Below are 20,464 nucleotides of genomic sequence, written 5' to 3'. Positions count from 1 at the left end.
GAAGCAATACCTAACCAACAAGATCGGTTGCGGTATAGAATTCATGTCACGAACTTACAAATAGGTTCAAGCTTATGCATTGATTGTACAGGATTTGAGTACTGAATAATAGTCAATGATTTTGCTTCATTTAGGAATTCTTCAGGAATAAAACAATGTACACTGTGAAAATGTGTAGTCCGTTAAGTTTGGATCTCAAAGAAACTTTTTTTCTAATCTTCTTCGTACCTTGGTCTCCTCCATTTGTTGCCTGACCACGTCAGGATTGCCGCTGATGGGCGCCAGCGCCGAGATCTTATTGCCGAACTCGATCAGCCAGTCCGAGTTGTCGGCCAGCGTGTCGTGGAACTTCTCGCTCTCCCGCAAGACGTCGTCCACCTGTCCCTCCCGGCCGTCCAGCCGCTTCTTGACCTCGTCCCAAAGGTGTTGGATCTCGCCAATCTGCTGTTGGACCGGGGAGCTCTGGCGGGTGCGGGGGTCCTGCTTCTCCAGGATGGCCTGGCCGGCCTCCTTGATGTGGTCCAGCTGGCCCTCGTGGGCTGCGAACTCATCTTGCAGGACCTGGGGAGGGATAAGATGGAGTTTTATGTTCTAGCACATTGTGGGGTCTCAAAAAGGGGACATTTCAGAAAATGAAAAAAATATGCGAACAAACTGTACGAATTGCATACAAATTGCCTCAAATTCAACAATTTTATCTTTATCATTAGTACAAATTTGGTTTTTAAAATGAATTGAGATTGGAGACAAGTACTTGCTTTCTGTCAATTTGGTCTTAATTTGTGCAATTTTGTATATTGATATATTTTCTTTTATATATATATAAAAGAAATGGGTGAAAAATTATGCGGAGGAGTTTGTTCATTTTTTTTAAATAGTTTTTTTTTAATTTGTCCTTTATTTCAGGCGTAAAATGCAAGTACTATGTACCTAAATATAGAGGATCTCCAAAAATTAGTTGCAAAGCAGTCTTAATTTCTTTTAATTATTTTACACAAATGACAATAAGAATCAAAATGTTAAACACAGCAGATATGTTATTACCTAAAAATGGCCATTCAGGGTGAGTTCGATTTATTGTATACAGAAGACATGCATAACAAAATCTGGTAACCAGCCAATATGTCATGGGATGAACACTGTCAATAACTGGTTCTCACAGTCCATAAATTTTCCGAGAACAATATCCGATATTAATCCTAGATTAAATACTCAAAGTCTAATATCGTTTTGACCTTAAACTGCCTGCTTCAAAATTCAAGACTTAAATATAAAAAGAGAGGCAAGATTAACGTTTATCTAGATCTAAATATAACACGCCTAATTAATATTTACAGAAGCGTTAAAAATTCACACAAGAGGTGTTTGTGTCAATAGATATTTTAAAGGTTATGTTGATTTAGTATTCCGTTTAGTGGATCATACAAGCACTTACACGCTGAATAAGCAGCTGTTTCTAGTCAGACTAAGATAGCTCGAGGCAATATTGAATACATTATCTAAGAGATATATTTTTTTGATATTCGTGTGCGAAGTCAAAGATGGAGTGCTGTGAGTGTTATCAATACTGATCTTGGTAATTTATTAGATTAAGTTGTCAAAAGATAGGCCCAAATTCCGCAGGCGAACAATCTTATGTCAATTAATCTTTTCATTAACTGAGTATTTGATAGGTATGCATACGTAACGTGTTTAAAGTAACAACTTTTTTTATCTTATCTGCACACAGATAGTCACCTAGTTTGTGATGGAAATGGAATCTAGTAATGGCCGGTTCACACTTCATGCAAATACGCATCAAATTTTACATCAGTGAGGTTTGAACCTGTGATCTCCGGATTGCCGTTCCGGCACTCTACCAAGAGGCCGTTAACCCATACATGGATATGCCATGTAGCCAGAGATCACGCCCAAAGTCATAATGCTAGCAATATTTACTGCAAACCTTGGAAATAGGGCATGTTATTGTTTAGCAAAAAGTCAGTTAATGCCTGGTTCTCCATACCTCCACTTGTTGTTTCTGGTTGCGCAGGATGCCCGGCTCGATGCCGATGGGTCCCAGCACGGCCGTCATCTTGTCCTTCTCCCCTAGCCATGTCTTGAGGCGGTTGTAGGCTTGCTCGAAGTCTGTCAGGCTGTTTATAGCGCCCTCTAGATCCTTGGTGCGCAGCTTGGCCTTGTCTTGGAGGCGGATCCATCGCTCCTCTGGTGGTTTGAAAAATTAAAGGAAAACATTCAAAATTTGTTGTTTTACAGTCTTTCCAGTCTTCAGTTGATTGTCGAAACATGTGCCAAGTTTAAAGTCAATCGGATTTATGAAAATGCCCAAAGCGGCTTGCAGAATGAAAACATGTACAAAGTCTATGTACAAGTGGGGAAAAAAATGAAGAAAGGAAGAACAAAAAATAATATTATGGAAAAAAGGGCTTTTTCGGGCAGTTACAGAAACGGCCAAAAAAACCTGTAAAACGAAAAGATAGGGGCTGACAATTCAACAGCTGATATACATAAGAAATGTAATTTTTTTCTGACTAGGCCTACGTTTCAACAATGCAGCAAATCTAAATAAACATATTACAAGTGAGTCGAAGCAAATTGTGTTGAAGTTCAACACAGCTGTCTTCTGGTGCCTGAAAGAAAAATGGGTTGTTAGAAAAGGTTTGGGAAATGGACGAGGCAAATCTAAATAATATGAAACAGCCAAGGATTGAGAAAGGATGGCCACACATATGGGAAAGAAATTTGGTTTCGAGTCGTCGGCTTATCCAGTCGAATCTACCTTCCTCAGCTGTACGTGAAAACCCACAAAACTTCTCTCCTTGGGGGACGAAATAACAACGGCATCCATGATTTGCAGCCCGAGTCGGGGGAAACAGACACAAGATGAGAATCGTAAGGATCAACGGAGCGACATAGAGCAGGAGCCAGTCCAGCATGGCGGACTATAAACGGAGACCAGTCCGGCCAAATAAACTCCAGAATGTGTACATGTATGTAGAGAAAGCAGTGTGGCTGCGCTAATAGATTTAGCATTGGAATCTGAATTGGTATCTGGTACTTCAAACAAGAGGGTCATCCGATGACATTGGTCTTGTATCTGAACTTTGACGTGATGAGGCAGTGTGAGTGTATGGTGTAGGACGGCTGAGAGTGAAATCTCTCAGCACCAGACTGGTTTCTGGCTGTCGTCTTCCAGATGGGATGCGAGGGGAAGACGGATGGCTTTGACGTGAATGGTATGATGGGAATGCACCTAAGGGGATGGGGACGTACATGAGAATGGTGGATGACACCAATGTGTTTTGGGGGTTCAACATTGTTCAACAACGGTTTGGTGCAACACACTTGAAGGGAAACTTTTTGAGTGTCATTCTACATCAGTGGATTAATTTAAAGCCATATGCGCCAAGATTTATGGTGACTGAAAAACTGAAGTGGAGATTTGTGCAGTCTCAAGTGATAATAAAATACGTGGGGAAGATGTTCTACTTGTTGGGTATGTATACATGCAGTAGTATGTAGTTACCAGAATTCAAATTACTAAAATCATTGTTTTTATGAATTTCACAAAAATGGCATACCAAATATGATTGCATCTTTATTTGATATATACAAAGTAGTAGTACATGATGATGGTAATAGTTTGGCCATTTCATTGTAGTTCCAGTTTATTAAGTGAAGGGAAAACTTCAGCAGAATTAAGGAGGATACAAGGGAAATATTACCATTCCCTCCTGAAACTAAAATTTGAAAAGTGTGAAAAAATGTTGGGAAATGTACAGCTTATGTATTTTTGGTATCAATTGACCAATAAAACATGTAGCTCAAAAGTGTAGAATCTGCACCTCATAATTAACAAAAAGAACTGCACACAAATGTCCAAGGGGTCAATGGACTTGGGTAGAACTGCAACCAATATGACTGAACATGGATAAATTACACCTCATGGGTGGAGCCCTTGGCACCAACTGTGTTTCAAAAGTGGCATTGTGAAACTAAACAAAGGCATTGCCACCTTGACCACAGAGGGTGCATGGATCTAATGACAACAATGAACCAGGTAGATTGGTAACACGATACGAAGCAGGAAGGTGGCAACCCTTCTTGCTCAGTCAGTGGTAGGAGACCCGAGACAGACGATCTCGGCCTGATCGTCTTACGTACTAAGGTTTAAATCAACAAGGATCCACCGTATGCAGAGCCGGGTTCGATTAAGGACTGCGCGAAATGTACCGAATATTTGATCGTATCTACCGAATATACGAATAGCATGTTACCAAATAGAATATTCTAAAAATATTAGCCGTCTCAAGAAGATGATAAAAAAAAGTTTTGTTTTTTTTAAATGAAGTTTACAAGAATTATATACCGAATAGGATTCCGTCTTTATTTGATTAACAAAATTTGTACTACATCACGGCTATAACTTGGCCATTTCATTGTACATGCATTTCCAGTTTTGCAATTGAAAGCTTAATTTAAGTAGAATTATTACCGTTCTCTCATAAGTATCACTGAAATTTGAAGTTTGGATGAAAAAGTTGGGAAATGTACACTAAAGTATTTTTGGTATCGACAGACCAATAAAACTATAGCAAGTAGTTCAGAAGAGTGCACTCTGCTCTGCATTGTGGGTAAGTTCACAACAAAAGACCTTTTGCGTAGCAGCCATCTTAGAGGGCAATGCCTTAGCTTTGCTGGGATATGCATGAGGGAACCTTTTGCGCATTCATTGTTACTAAATTAAAGGGGGGGGGGGAAATACATGGATTTATTCTCCCCACTATAGTTTGCTTGTTTAACTTGGCAAACAGAGCTGCGGAAACAGTTAATTAAACAAAAAAGAGACGTTGTCCATGGTGCACAGTGTGTGCCATTGGTTGCTATGATCACAAAGCTGTCTTTTCACACAGGAAATCCCCTTCCACAGAAGTAAGGATTAATAGGCCATTGGAAGAAGGATATTATCCAGCTAATCTCCAAAGCAAACAGATTACAAGATTAGGGCTATTAATAATGTGTAAACACTGCATTAGAGCTGGATTACTTGCATGCCTGTGATGTGCGTAATGGGATCAAGTATTTAGCTGGTGTTATTCTTATCTTGTTAAACCAACATAACTGTTGAAGTGGGAGCTCAATACTCCCACTCTTACTGGCCACTGTACTTTCTCTTTTTTAAAAACCTGAACAAAGAAATTGACTGGAACGGGGTTTGAACCGTGACATCCAGATTGCCAACTGAGCTACAAGTATCAAGCCCTATGTTGGTGTGTTTTTTTTCTGTTTCCAAAATGTGACTCCTTAACATTTTGTTACCAGTTTTAGGAAAACTTTCATGTTATTTTCTTCACTCGTAACATTTTAACATTCTAAAATTATTCTCACTTTTTGAATGACAAAAGTTTTAATCAAGTAGGATTTGAACCTTTGACCGCCACAATACTGTTCTGGTGCTCCACCAACTGAGCTATCATCAATTTTATTTTGTTCGGGGTTGGTAGTCAAAACACAAAAATGATGATCACTTTTTGGAAGAACACATTGAAATAAGCTGAAATTTGAACCTGCAACCTTCAGGGGACAGGAACAGCTGAACTAGCCAGCTCTAAATTAAAGCATTTCCAATTTGTCAATGTCGTTATTCAGGGGTACTAGTCAAAAGCCCCAAAATGTATACTGATCATATTTATGTACAAATTCTGAATGAATAATTATTTTTTGTCAGCGATATTTATAAGCGCCTGTCTATTTAAGTGGGTATTATGATTGTCATACACATGTGTGTTATTTTCAATTGCGTGGTATAACGATGTACACGCACCATACAACCAGATGGTGGGGACGTGTGTCACGAGAGCCCTTCATCAAAATTTGGACATCTACTTCAAGTCCTTTGCTGTGTCAGGTAATCCTGGATGAACATTTCAAATGACAATTCTTGATCAACAATCACGAGGTAATAGACTCTTTGCATTTGAGCCATGTTTGTGTTTGTTCCATGGGCTCTGTGCGCCAACAAAAGAGGGCGCCCTTTTACCTAGCAATGACGTCCCATGGGCGGGACACTTATTTCGCTGGTTGACGCGCGTGCACCGTTCCTTGTGTGTGACGCACGTGCACCAGGGGATTTGTACTATGTACACGCAGTGGCCACGCTTAGCGACAAACTATTGCAGTCAGGCAAGATGGCGTCCTTCGGTCACCCCAACTGGACTTTCTTTGCCGGTGAGGGGGTACTTGCATGAGTAGACCTCTTGTGCACTCACTGTTACTAAATTCAATCAACAATACTTCAACACCTAAAAAAAATGGCTACTTAGATTTTGTGTCTTGTGCTTTTAAACCCCCAACAAAAGTTCAGATTTTCAGAAATTTTAAAACTAACAACTTTAAAAACAGACGGAGTAATGATATTCAATCGTTACATATCATGCTGGTAATCGTGGGGATTAGATGCAGACCAAAGCCACGATGAAATCGACCATGTGAAATCTAGTCGCAGCCGACATTACAATTAAATTACAAGACCGCCAGTAAATCTACAGTAGAACTCGGGCGAATTGTAAAAACATGTGTTCTGCAACCGGCCAGCCATGAAAACATCAATTGCGAATTCAAATGGGAAAATACATGTAACCCTAACTCCCTTGGTGTAAATTTAACCGTGTTTTGCTTCAGTTCACCTTCAATCTGTCTGAATCAAACAATATGCAGTCACTTGAGACACGTTGAAAATGACATTTTTTTTTACATTTTGTAAAAATTGCGCCAGCAGCCCATGTAAAGTAATACTATGGTAAGTGATATAGACAGGGCTGTACAGTACTGTAATGAATCCTTGAAAATGCATCGAAATTCCGGTGCGGATTTCAGAGGATTTAAGGAAGTAATCTTTCATGTTGCCACATTTTTCATTTACATGTATGACCATACATATACATTAACACTGCCTGTGTCTTGTTCTCAAGCTGATATTTGCTAAGGAAATCAATTGATTTTCTGCAAATACCAGCATTATTGGACCCAGATGTTTGAACAAACTGCCTAACCTATCCTCATATGGTCTTATACAGCTCACATGACTAATTATTTTTGTGCCGTGGGGTACACGCATTGAAATGTACCAAACATGTAAAGTAACTGTCCACTCTGCATTTGCTGGGTTGTTTTTACATGTAGGTTTTGATGCACGGTCTGGCAAGACCGAATTGCCCGCAAACTTACCAAAAAATGAAGTAAAAATTTAAACAAATGCAGGACAATGCGGTACAATAAGTTTGTATTTTTCACGGATATGTTACCGATTACAAACCAAGTAAAGACTAAAATTGGTAAATTAGGGGCAGTATTTGACGAAAGTCAGTTTTTCCAGACCAGCCTTGTAAATTCCATTTTTCTTGAAACTGACAGCACACCAGGTGCCGTGATTTCAGAGGATGCTTAAGACTATTATTCACTTACAGTCCAGTAAGGTATTTCATAATAATTAGGTAGTTTAAATTTTGATATTTGCAAATGTTGTATATTACCCTTTATTCCCTGAAACACTCAAAAATAAACTGCCTGTACATTAAACTGTCCAAAAGGGCGCCTCAGCACTCTATCGTTTAATGGATCCATCGAGGATTAAGTACAGTGTACTTCAATGAAATATTAACCATGAAATGAAAAAACCAAGAAATATAGGGCACACAATTGCTTATAGTATACCCAAGTGCCTGACATGCCCTGGCCCTCAACAATGATATAAGTGCCATAAATACCACTGAGCTATTTATGATGCAAGCTTAATGTACAATTCAATGCGTGTGGCCAATGCATGTACATTCCCATGTGTTATAAGCGAGCAATTCACAATACTTGCTCAAAAGCAACCATTAAAAAATGTATGTCCGCTGACAATTTGTATGACCTCGCAAACCCACAACATGCTATACCCTATACAGGCCTCGAATATATTATGCATATTTTATTACCCAATGTAGCAGTATGTATCCTTCTAACAATACAGAATGTACGGAATATGGATGTGTACGGCCTATTTCACCAATTACACGCTGTGCTACTCCAGTGCTTTTGCCCATAAAAATAAATCATTGCTAGTCATCAGCCGTGAGCACCTGGGGCCATTTACAATAAGTCAAGTCGCTCCGTGATGCTCATACGCTACGCAGGTTTTTCTTGGGGGGGGGGGGGATTAACCTAAAATATTATAAACTGTTCCAATTTTAGGTTTAAAGTGACATGTGTCACTTGTGTGGTTATGTGTAGTATGGTGACTGTAGGGGCAAGTGTTTATTTTGTTGTAAATGTGGAGGTTAAGAACAAATTTATTTGTTGAAATCATGCTAACTGCCCCTCTGCTTAACCTTAACACCCTACTGTCTTTTACTAAGCACTGGACAAGTCCGCCAAAATCCATCAATCAAGCTGCTTCCAATGGATTGCTTTGCTTTAGGCCTCCAGGCCCAAGTCCATCATACTCCATCAATATTTAGCCACACCAGGCCTGCAGGACCAAGTCCCCCGAAATCCACCGAAACGGGGATGGATTTTGGTGGAGTTGGGGAGGTAAGGGTTAATAAATTTTGTTCTTGGACAGTTTCGGTGCTGTTTTTTTGTTGTTGCAAGGACACATTGAAATAAGGAGCAACAATTAGCCATTATCTGAAAGGAACTTGAGAAAACTATTACCGGCTTATAAATAGCACTAATAGCATCGGACATCCTGTGGCGGTATCTCAAAACATCCTGTTATTTAAATGAGATGTGAGCTGATGGTCTATCTTTCATGTCTTTGGAAGTTCCAAACATGTGTGTATATGATTAAAATGCTACTGCCAATTCATATAAATACAATAAAAAATGCTTGACCTGATTTCGACCACACTTTTTTTAATACCCAATGCAATGTGAGAAGGGCGTTTCCAAAATTGTCATGTTTCAATAATAAAAAAAGTCATGAAATCCAACATATTTATGCTGGCATCCTTTTTTTCAAACCCCTGCACTTGAACTGAAAATAATCAGATTTTTAAAACCTCCCATTTATGTTATTAAAAATGCTGGTTGTCTGCAGCCCCGACAGGCACTTAAGATCAGGTCGCTATGGTAACACAAGGGTTGAAAACAGAATACATAGATAATTGGTCAGATAAAAATTCATATTTTAAAATTTTCTCTCACATGTGAACTGTAATGGTCAAGTAAGATGGGTTACATGTACGTCCAAGACACAATTTGACTTCAAGGAACTCGGTGTGGTTCACCAATACCAAAATGTGATGACAAATGCGGTATTAATTTTTTGCATATTTCCCACCAATCGACATATTTTTTTTAATGATGTCCCAGTATGCATCTCTTTCAATGCAACTTGGCTGATCTCAAGCAAATCTTGTCCATACCAATTTCCCAAGCAAGAGAAGTGATCGTATTATGTAAACACAGTTTCAAATTCTAATTTCCTCTTGCTCAATTACAAATGTAGCTGTACTGAACTGGTAGGGAAGAAAACGGAAAACAGGAAAAGATGACGCACGGAAAGTAATGGGTGGGTTAATCAATTGCGTATTTCAATCAACTTCAGATGTGTAAAATAGCATCCGATATTTGGTTTGCCGAAACACCAGCAAATATTCTTGACAAGATAAATGTAAGCTGTGAGGTTTTTGTGAAAGTCTCATGAGTTTATCTGACCAACTTCATCAGCAAGCTCAAAACCTCTCATAGATTACATGTAGTATTGATTATTTTGGGTGGTTATATTGATTAATACATGTAGGCCTACATGTAGCAGAAGTAACATTATAGATATCACTACCGAGTAGTAATTTGGTTATGAAAAAAAACTGATGGAAATCTAAAACTAATGTTTCAATCAGTAAGCTCTAATAGTCTTCAAGTAAAAACAAAACTACTGACCCAATTACAGTGATTTCTTCTCCAAATTCATAACTATCTGGGAGCTCAGTAAAGTCTCAGAAAAATACATGAGGCATCATCTGTTGTCATGGTTACATAATGTGAATGAGGACAACTCGACTAACAAGGTAAAGAGAACGAAATCTGATGTGTGATGCAAGAATGTGTTGCAGTGCAAAACACATACAGCAATGATTCATTAGGGATACAGTGGTTGGTATTAGAAGATTAAATTAAGGTAATTCATGTCAACAATTCACAGGCTTCAATACTCACATTGCATATAAGCAATCACACTACAAAATAATAAATATAGCTGCTGGGAACGCAACCCCCCCCCCTCCCCAAGTTTTTTTGGCAAGGGACCTTTTATAATCCAGAAAAAAATTGTTTGTACTTGAAACTTTGAAGGGACATCAAGCCGGACTCTAAATGATAATGGCTAGGCTATATAAACAACATTCTCCAAAACCTCCTGGTAGATTTTGAAGAATCAAATAGGGCTAGGAGCACAATTTGATTTTTTTTTACATATTTTTTACAACTTATCTTTAGATGTAAAACTCTCGGTATCAGATGACTTTTTCACAAAATAAACACGTCTACTGGCTTGACACTTATGCACCCACAATTGACAATCAACGGATACGAATTTCAGACACGCACATGCCCGCATTTTTGTTTTTCATTTAGTCTTTTTGTTCAGTTTCAAGACATTTTCATTTCAACATTTTGATTATATTCATTGGACGCTCACTGCCTGGGGGGTTATTGTGTTTACAAAGCACCTGGCGTTCTGTCACGTGATAGCAATTGATGATTTATGAAGGTACATGTTCCCGTATTATATTTCTCACTGCTAAGGCTCATGACTGATTTATGACTTAAAATATTGATATTACGGGAAAATGGTACATTAGGGAGACATCCACATAAGGTTGTGTATTCATTATTCCAAACTTCCCTGACCCATACCTCCAATCCTACCCCCACGAATGTGGGTATATTTAATGTTTTGGACCACGAGCAATCGATCTAGCCTATTTGCAACAGTACAATTTTGCCTCTAAATGGAGTTGTGACATTGGAGAGACATTGAAATGTCTCCCTAAGGTATAACTTAAGATGAAAAAAAACATCTCCTTAAGGATGCACCAACAGGAATTTCTATAAGCTTTCCACAGATTTCAGATGAAATTTTTTTTTCAAATAAAACTGCATTTATAATAATATTTTGTGTACCGTACATTTTTGGCTTGTGATTTTTGAAATGGTTGAACATAACCCCAACAACCAAGCAAGTATTGCTAGGAATCGTCTCGAATCCTCCAAAATTCTCCACTGTTTAGGAAACCAATTGCACTTTTTTAACACTTTTAACATGGTCAAGGAGCATCAGGCCCATGTACATGTAAACTTACAGTTGCTGCACCCTAAAAAATCGCAAGCCTGCTTTTAAGTACAGCATCCCAAAAGAAATGCAACAGTTTTTTTACACCTGATTTCTGAACCGAAATGCAGTGATCAGTACATAGGAGAATAATAAGTGAAAGGGAATATACAACATTTGCAAACATCAAAAAATAAAGAAAACTACCAAATCATTTTGAAATACCTTGCTGGACTGTTAGTGAATGACAGTGTAAAGCATCCTGTAAAATCACGGCACCTGGTGTACTGTCGTTTTCAGGAAAAGTGGTATTTTTGTATCAATTACCAACGCTGGTCGGCCGACCAGCGTTGGAAAAAACTGGCTTTTTTTCAAATACTGGCCCCAAGTGAGCATATTTAGTAAGTCCACATTTGTTTGCAGTCGATTACACACCTATGAACGGGTACAAGCCAGCTAGACTGGTTCCCAGACCCTACAATTCCCCAATGTCTATAAACTGCTCCGTTTCATCTTAAATGGAGTAAGGCAACCAGACTACAGGAAAATGATTGTTTTTCTTGGTTTTTATAGCATCTTCGAACCCAAAACGTCAAACAGTCAGTGTAACAATATTTGCTATATATTACCAACCCCGCAAGTCCATCCATTTCTGAAAAAGACAGCAAAAGCAAATGATGTATATTCCCTTTAAAATACGATGAAAATGTTATCAATGATCAACCAGATTAAAGTACAGCAGTTAATTGTACAATTCCACACATACAGACGATTCCGGGTCCACTTTATGCAAACTTGTTTATAGTCCAATAGATTTACTAAGTAATTCTGTGTACGTGTATTGTGCGACATGTTCACTCAGTCTACGAACTTGTCAGTTGCTTAGCAGTTAACGAAATGCATTTGGAGCTTGTCTGGACGGTAAATAAAAAAACTGAGTTGTCTCTGTTTGCTATTCCAAATGTATGCAGCTGTGGATATAGATTGCACGAACTGTGAAATTGATTTCTGCTTCGAATACAGCCCTCTATCACCTAAAGTTCACCTCGCATGGAACACATGTATAATTGCCATCCAATTCCAAATGGGGATATGGAACTACATGTACACAGCTGGTGAAATTGTTTAATTATGCAGGCTGCATAAAATTAACTTGACACTGCCATCTGTGAACAATTGTCAATAAAATAAGCAGCGTCTTCAAAACTTTCATAGGTATGTGACTTCTTTATTTTTATTTATTTATTTATTTTAACTGGGTAGCCCATTCAGAGGAATCCACTGATCTCCCAGTTAAGAGAAGACAGTGTGAAGAGATTACTGTTTTAGATGTGGGAGGAAAACCCCAGAAGAATATTCTAGGGAAAACCCACGGAATCAGGTAGGGACTGAAAACCCAATCCACATATTGGCCCAGGCAGGATTTGAAACCGAGTCACAGCAGTGGAAGGCGAGGAAAGTAATGCTATACGCCAACCCGACTCCCCAACCGGACTTATTTAAGTGTTGACATGTCTGTCCCCTGTGGTGTTTTTCCTCCTCATTAATGTTAAGACTGTAGATCCATCCACATATCATGTGATAAACGTCTAGAGCAGAATAACACAGTTTGCTGAAAGTCGGTCTCCCATGACGACAACATCCAATTTGGTAAACAAGTGACAACTGACATAGACTTTTACTAATTTCTTCCACACAAACACACAAAAGTTTTGGAATTATTTCCACAACAAAGTAATTAAAGAGGTTGTGGAATGCTCGAAGACATTTCCGTCATTTTTGGGGTATATGTAGCCTAAGGTGTGATGAAATAAAAACGACTATTGTGTCCGTCATGAAATGAGTACAAAAGGTACTTTTGAGAGCTGTTTTTCAGGTCCTGTTTCGACCCTAACGTGCAATTTGTGTAAAAGTCGTCGTTGGGGGCAGCAAACAAAACATAGTAAATCGTGACGTAATAAACAGGACTCGTTTATATTACTATGTTTTGTTTGCTGCCCCAACCCCCAACGACGACTTTTACACAAATTGCACGTTCGGGTCGAAACAGGACCTGAAAAACAGCTCTCAAAAGTACCTTGTGTACTCATTTCATGACAGACACAATAGTCGTTTTTATTTCATCACACCTTAGGCAACATATACCCGAAAAATGACGGAAATGTCTTCGAGCATTCCACAACCTCTTTAACCTCGCACTTTTCAGAAAAGTTCGGGACACAAGCAGGCTCAAACAAAACCCAACCCACTTCTGAAGTGTCTTCACTGGGAGTCCAAAGAAGGTCTTTCAAATGTTTGTCCTCAAACAAGGAAGTTTACATGGGCAACGAGGCAAATATTTGCTCAGTTCTGACGGATATGTGTGTTCAATGCTTTGTGTACACCTCTGCCCAGCATAAACTGGGTTTAGTTTTCAGTATGGTGTTGAGTAGGGCGATAAAGAAAAAACATCTGTTTGCATTTTTCTGCATGACCAAAAAAGGACATGATTTGTAATGCTGACAGGTATATAAGTGGCTTAGCGGAACGCTATCTACATACCGATCCAAAACAAATTCGTAAGAACAAGACAATGCAAACCAATTAAAGCTGGCCCCAGAGCACACAGAATTGCATTCCACGTGTGTGGACAATAAAATGCATGTCACGCACCGAGGGTGATATCGCACTGCCTTCATTGGAAAGTAGGCTGGACCCTCTGGGACCAGCCAAAAATTAATACTTGGAAAAATATTTCAAGAGATATTACATACAATCCGGAATTTCTGTTCAAAAAGCATTTTCAATCAAAAGAGGATTTCATAATTGCAGCCATTACCATTTCTGTTATAACAATAAATGCGAACATTTTGCGACACCGACACAATTTTCCACTGAAACAGATTCAGAGTGTATTTTCACACAATATTGCCTGTTTCGCTTCAGATTTCAGGAAAGCAAACAATGTTCTAATTATAATGACCGGCGGTAAACAATTAAAAAGAAATTTGGCCAAGGATGACTTCATTACTCAAATATTCCATCTAGTTATCTCCAATTACTCATTGGATTTTATGAGCCATCTCGATCCACCCAATAAAGCATGTACATGTAGACACGCACACATATCTTTTGTTTTACGGACAGCATTCATTCAACCAATGAGCTATTATGATTATGATGCACAAGTACCAGCACAATGAACAATGAGATTCGTCAGCCGCAGCGCTGGACACCCAAAACCTGCCGTCTTTGCCCAAATGCAATCAATAAAGCAGCTATATCAGGAATCAATATGTGTTAAAGCATGCAGCCCTGTACTATTCCGAAAGAAAAAGGGGGGGAAAAAGAAAAAGGGAAAAAAACTAGAGATTCAGCAAGCATAGACTGACATATATTATGTTTTCCAATTTTATATGAGTCTTTGAAATGTTTAGGCCGGTTGATTCTAATTCATAAAATTAATGACCTTCTGTGGTCGACCAAAACATGAATGATCTCAAGGTAGTCATGCTACAGATTATAAATACTGCAGCAGAAGCTAGGCGCTCGCCGTCTATGCTAATTAGTACTGAACAAGTAATGAGTTGTTCTGTCTATTTATATTAGGATTAGCACAGCCTTTTGTTTGTTGATGATGAGTCTGACATTAATCATTTATCTAGCTTTGTTAACGTATGGTTGGTACATGTATAAGCGATGCACATTTTAATGTGGGAGACTGCCATGCAGTTGCCTTTCATGAATTTGATATATACAATGCATACATTATTTTTCAAATTTGCAATTTTTTCGCTATACTGTTTATGCAGTTGCCTAAATGAATTTGATACAATGTATACATTTTTTTATAATTTGCATACGTTTTTGCTTTATGTGAGTGCTCATAAATTATGTCATTGAAATTTATTTGTCCAAAACTGCTCTCGAGTTAATACTGTAACATTAATAGTGTACCACAAGTCACCGTCTTTGCAATTGGGCGTGCAAACTCCTTTAACTTTTGCAAGCGACATGAAATTTGAAAAGACCAAAGCACTATTTTTTTGTGTTTGTGGTATAACACTTTGAAATGCTGGACAAAAATAAACCCATTGAGGCAAAATCGTGAATAGCTTTGCAACTCTCCCTGGATCAGCGGTGGAAAATGGCAACAATGAACAAAACACACCCCCTTTTTGAGGTGTCTATACAGTACGTTCAGTCTGATTCTCTGAAAATGGGCATTCTTCCATGACAAACTTGGCTCATTGGCCAGCCAGGCAAACAATGTTGATTTTGCCATAAGCTCTATGGTTGGGTGGGTTGGGTGAGTTGAATGGGATCTTTATTGAGAGTAGTTCTGAAAAAGGATCTAACAGTGTAGTCCAAACAACGCGGAAATAAGACAAATATTGTTTACTGGCGGTTTGCCTGGATGTACTTGTACTGCAGGGTTCATGATTCACATTATTCCAGCATTCCCTGCAAAAATCTCATACCAACAAATGTTTGATTCGAAACCGAGGTTTACTGAAGTTCTGAAAGCTTGTTTTGCAGTTTCCACCTACTGTCTGATTGACACTCTTTGTATGCACTAAAATGGGTTTAGCATAAAAAAAAAATTGTACTTGAAAAGTGTTAGAATTTGGATTGGAACTTGGGCAAAGCAATTTTGAAAAACTCAGGTTGTCTAACAGAGTACATTTAAAAGAAAATGCACAACATTTTTAGGGAGGCGTGACATGACAAATACTTAATTTCTCAGTTGAATGCTACATGCATTCCTTCTGATACAAGCATTTACAGCAAGCAACTGAACAAAATATAACCTGGAAGGGAGACGTTATGGGGTTTTTTTTTGGGGGGGGGGGCTATTAAAAAGCGATGCCGGTTCTGTTTACTTTTGATACTGCCAATCAAGCGGCTGACCTTTACCCGGATCATGCACCTTTCCATTATGTCATGATCTCTGCTCGATAAAAATCTATATTTGTTTTAGGATGCATCATCATGTGTTGATGCGGTTGTAAAGGCCAACTGTATAAAGTTTATAGTTAGGGTCATCACATGTCTTTCTATTTAGGGAATTGGTGGGTGTGATTGTACTTGTAGCACTTTCGGTTCGCAAGATTTAGTTATGTGTTAAACATGTGGATGTATGTAGCTGATGTGATTTTAAAGTTTTGCCATAAAAAAAACTGATGCATTTATACATGAGTTTATCACTTTGAAGGAATGAAATCGCAGTTTTGCAACTTCCTGAAATACCACTTTGCAACTACTGGAGGCAACAGTTTAGCAACATTCGGAAATTGGAAGTGACTGTTTTTAAAAGTGTGCATAACCACTTTGAACTGAAGATAAACAAAGAACCGGGTTGTAGTTCATTCCTGATCCTTCACAAGGAAAGCACCTAAATGGGGGTGGGGGAGATGGGTGTGGGGGAGGTTTGATGGAAAAAGGTACAATAACACCTTCGCACGTCTTACTCCACATGAAAAGAGCCTACACAGATATGTACATGTACAAATCTAACAATCCCATACAGTTTCTACTAGGGTGAAAAGAATGGAAGTTTCTTGGAAGTGCTGAAAGAAATCTTTACAACATAAGATGCCAACCTTTTATGTAGACTAGCAGTTTTGCTGACGATGATATTCGGCCTGCCGGATTGGTCACAGTTACTGTATATTCTGCGGTGTCACTCTCGTTAACATTACATATTACTAGCATGCTTTCGCTTTGGTTGGTGTAGATTAAACACCAGTCTGTCGTGACCACCTCCTGGGTGTTCTTCAACCACTGGACCTCCGCCCGCGGATGGCACGCGAACTGCGCGTGGAAACACACAATGTCGCCCTCGTCCACCTCTGTGTCCAGCAGGAGGCGGGAGAACTTGGGCTCCGCCTCCCAGGTGGGGCCGCTGGGCGAGCTGGTCTTGCGCGACACGGCCGAGACTTCAACCCGACCGAAGCGGTTCCCCGTGATGAACGTCCGCTTGGTGCTGCCGGGTGTCGTGTCCGGCACGTCCACCCCGGCCCCGTTGACCATACTCCCGTTCTGATGCTTGATCGGAAACTGGTACGGAATAAGCGGGGATCCCTGCCTGATCATCGTTCTGTTCGGGGGACCGTTCTGTTGCTTGGTCCCTCCTTGCCTGCTGACCGCAGGAGGAAAATTGGATATTCTCGGCGAACTCATGTTTACAAAAATATACACAGAAGGCACTTTCAAAGTATCAAAACAATCCTGGAATGTATGTCAAAAAAACTATTTTTGGCTCTTGTTGGACGAAGCTGACAATCTTCCCTATTGCATATATATGAACACATCTATACGGATGCTCTTGAACTTTTCAAAGTCAGCAGGGCTTTAGGATCCATGAAGAAATTCTCAAGGGAAATTAAGCCGAAGGACAAACACATATACACAAGGTCCTTCCACTGAGTCACTGACAGCATTTAGACACACACACATGTATGGGTGTAGCAGGTTGTTGAACTAAACTGCAACAGTAACCAAACACAGACATGAAGTGCCAGCAATCATCAATGCCCAGCTCCGTACAAACCCAGAGTTTGTTGTGCTCCCTTTTTACCAGGTCTTGGTATTCAATGTAACAATAGGGATGCAGACTCATCAATAGGACTCTCAAAGAATGAGCTGGCTTATCTTGGCTTCTCCTCAACAGTGGAATCAATACTCCAAAGCACTCTTCTCTCAGCTGTGAATGACCCAAACAAACACGGTCCGTAGAAAAATCAATCACACACACTGAGGTGGACCGTTTAGCTTGAAGTCAGTTCAGTGGACACACTCGCTAACATCAGCCACACTTTAATATTGCACAAAAAATTAGTAGTACTGCTGGATCCCATCTGCATGCTGTCATATATACACAACAAACTGACGACCACATGCACACGTTCAATCAAAAACAAGTGTCAATTGTCCGATACCCGTTATCCAACATGCACGCTGATATAATGACTGCGCTTCCTGTGCGAGGGTAGAGATGCCGTGTGTAGGTTGCTACCGGTGCTCTGCGCCACATCTCCCACACGCTGTCTTCTTCCTGTTCTGATGTTCCCACCAAAATTCCATCAGCCCCTTGGATTAACCCGGAAAGGTACTGGTGTGCCGACCATGCAACACCAGTTGTGATCAGGCTACTTCAGGTGTGTGCTATTTTACACCACAGTGATATGTATCTTGTTCCAGGCGATTGCACTGACTGAATTGCTGTTCAAACCCCTCCACAATAATAACAATGCATAGGCACTGCATAGACAGTACAGCCCGTGCTTTTCTATTCCCACTGTACATGACCCTACAGGTTAGGGTCAGACACTGACTGTGCTGGATTCTTCCATTTCAAAGCACAGGTGGTTTTTACAGAATTAGCATAACTATTAAAGGGACCCTTTATATCTGCTGATCTCCACACAAAGCTGAGTGAAAGATTTTGAACTGCTATTGCACGATGTTAGACTGGACAGACTTTTACTGATACACTAGGAACAGTTTTGAAATGGAAACATTGTTTCTTTTTTTTATCTTGGATTGTTTGATATAATTTTTTCATTAGAATGTTACGTTAACATTTGGAATCTGATTTTAACTGTGAAAAACGTTTTTAATAAACCACTATTAAATTGACAATTTTAACTTGAGCATTCCATTTCCTGTTAAAACAACCAACAGATTTACAAGAACATCTACATATATACCAATATTTTACCCCATTTAGTTTGCTGTCTTTCTGTTGATTTATTAGCAGATTTTCATAACAAACAACAAAAATCCACAATTAACAATGAAAATCTACAAGGAAACCTTACAAATTAAGCTGTATAGCCCTATGCTGGTATATTCTTCCCTTTTTAAGATTTCAGATACCGCAACGCCCACTTCTGTAATTACTACAAACAACAAGTGATGACATCATCAGGAAAGATAAACATTTGCCTCCGGAAGGCAAGGTCGACGGTGGTCAGGCAGCCAAAGTTCCTGTTTGGGTTTGGGGAGGGCTTTCGCCTTGTGATGTCATAAGGGCCACCGTAAGGACAACTCACACAAGGCCAATACCAATTAAACTGAAATCTTAATTTACATTAGCTTAGTATGACATAGTTTGGGCTTAAGTAATTACTCTGGTCTATGATTACATTATTAAAGTGGCTACTTCATTTCCCCAAGAGACAATTACACATGAAGATATGGGTATAATGCTTGGACTGTTTGCTTGGAAGCTGGAGCTCTACGTACCTTATTCATGAGGAAACCTTCTTTTTTTTTAATCATGAGGAAACCTGAATCAATTTTATAAATTGTGAACTGTTGAATGGGATGGTGCCAGACTATTTTATGATTGGCGTGTGTTCCACGCCTCACTTTCAATTTTTCAATTTTAATTTGGCTTGAAACATTAGGTATGTTTAATCACAGATTTTGAATTATTCATCAGAGCAGACTGGTTTCAATTCTTTTATTTACTCGCAAGTTCCAAAAAAATGAAGACTTTACCTCGCTTTAGATTTAATATGGCCGACTTGTGAATAAGGTATATAGGATAGAAGCATGAAGTTTGAGGGTGCTATTTAGCACACCCAAAGGAGTCAAGCTGTGAGTGAGTCCTTAACAAGTAAAATCACAAGTAGTGTGGAATGAGCAATGCCTCCATCGCCATTCATTAAAACAGCTTGCGATGTTAATAGGACAGGATGACCGGCTACAATTATGACAATACCAAATTTGAGGTGCGAGATGTTTATGAGCAAGGGGAGTCAGGTTGGCGTAGCGGTACTTTCCTCGCCTTCCATTCCTGTGACCCGGGTTCGAATCTTCCCAGGCCAATATGAGCATTGGGTTTTCAGTCCCTATCTGATTCAGAGGGTTCCCCCCAGAATATTCTTCTTGGGGTTTTCAACCAACCTCTTAAACTGCAATTTCTTCTTCATTGTCTTCTCTCTACAGGTTTCTTCAGGCTTATGAGGTACAGTGCCTAGGGTGCTTTTGAGGAATCCTTGGTTTCATATACCAGAAATGAATCATAATAGTAAGAATAATTCATTTTGAATAATTTGCAAAATGTGGGAATTTGTTATTACATTGGATACAAAGAATTTACACTGGGAAAAACAGATTGTAGCATATAGCTTGTGGCAGATAAATGTGGATGTGGAT

At 39.3% G+C, this 20,464-nt stretch overlaps 1 protein-coding gene across 1 annotated transcript in view; it reads right to left on the bottom strand.

Annotated features, from left to right (window-relative positions):
- The window catches only part of LOC119728943, a 288,712-nt gene that overhangs the window by 39,004 nt on the left and 229,244 nt on the right, over positions 1 to 20,464 (bottom strand). The window contains exons 180-181 of the mRNA XM_038201391.1: positions 2,006 to 2,205; positions 229 to 561 (exon numbers count right to left, since the gene is read on the bottom strand). Of these exons, the coding sequence (XP_038057319.1) occupies positions 229 to 561; positions 2,006 to 2,205 (533 nt within the window). The remainder of the gene's footprint in view (positions 1 to 228; positions 562 to 2,005; positions 2,206 to 20,464) is intronic.

Source organism: Patiria miniata, unplaced genomic scaffold (genome assembly GCF_015706575.1).
Source record: "Patiria miniata isolate m_02_andy unplaced genomic scaffold, ASM1570657v1 HiC_scaffold_20, whole genome shotgun sequence".
Classification (NCBI taxonomy): domain Eukaryota; kingdom Metazoa; phylum Echinodermata; class Asteroidea; order Valvatida; family Asterinidae; genus Patiria; species Patiria miniata.
The sequence above is the reverse complement of the archived record's forward strand: the minus strand, read 5'-3'. Positions and strand labels throughout refer to the sequence as shown.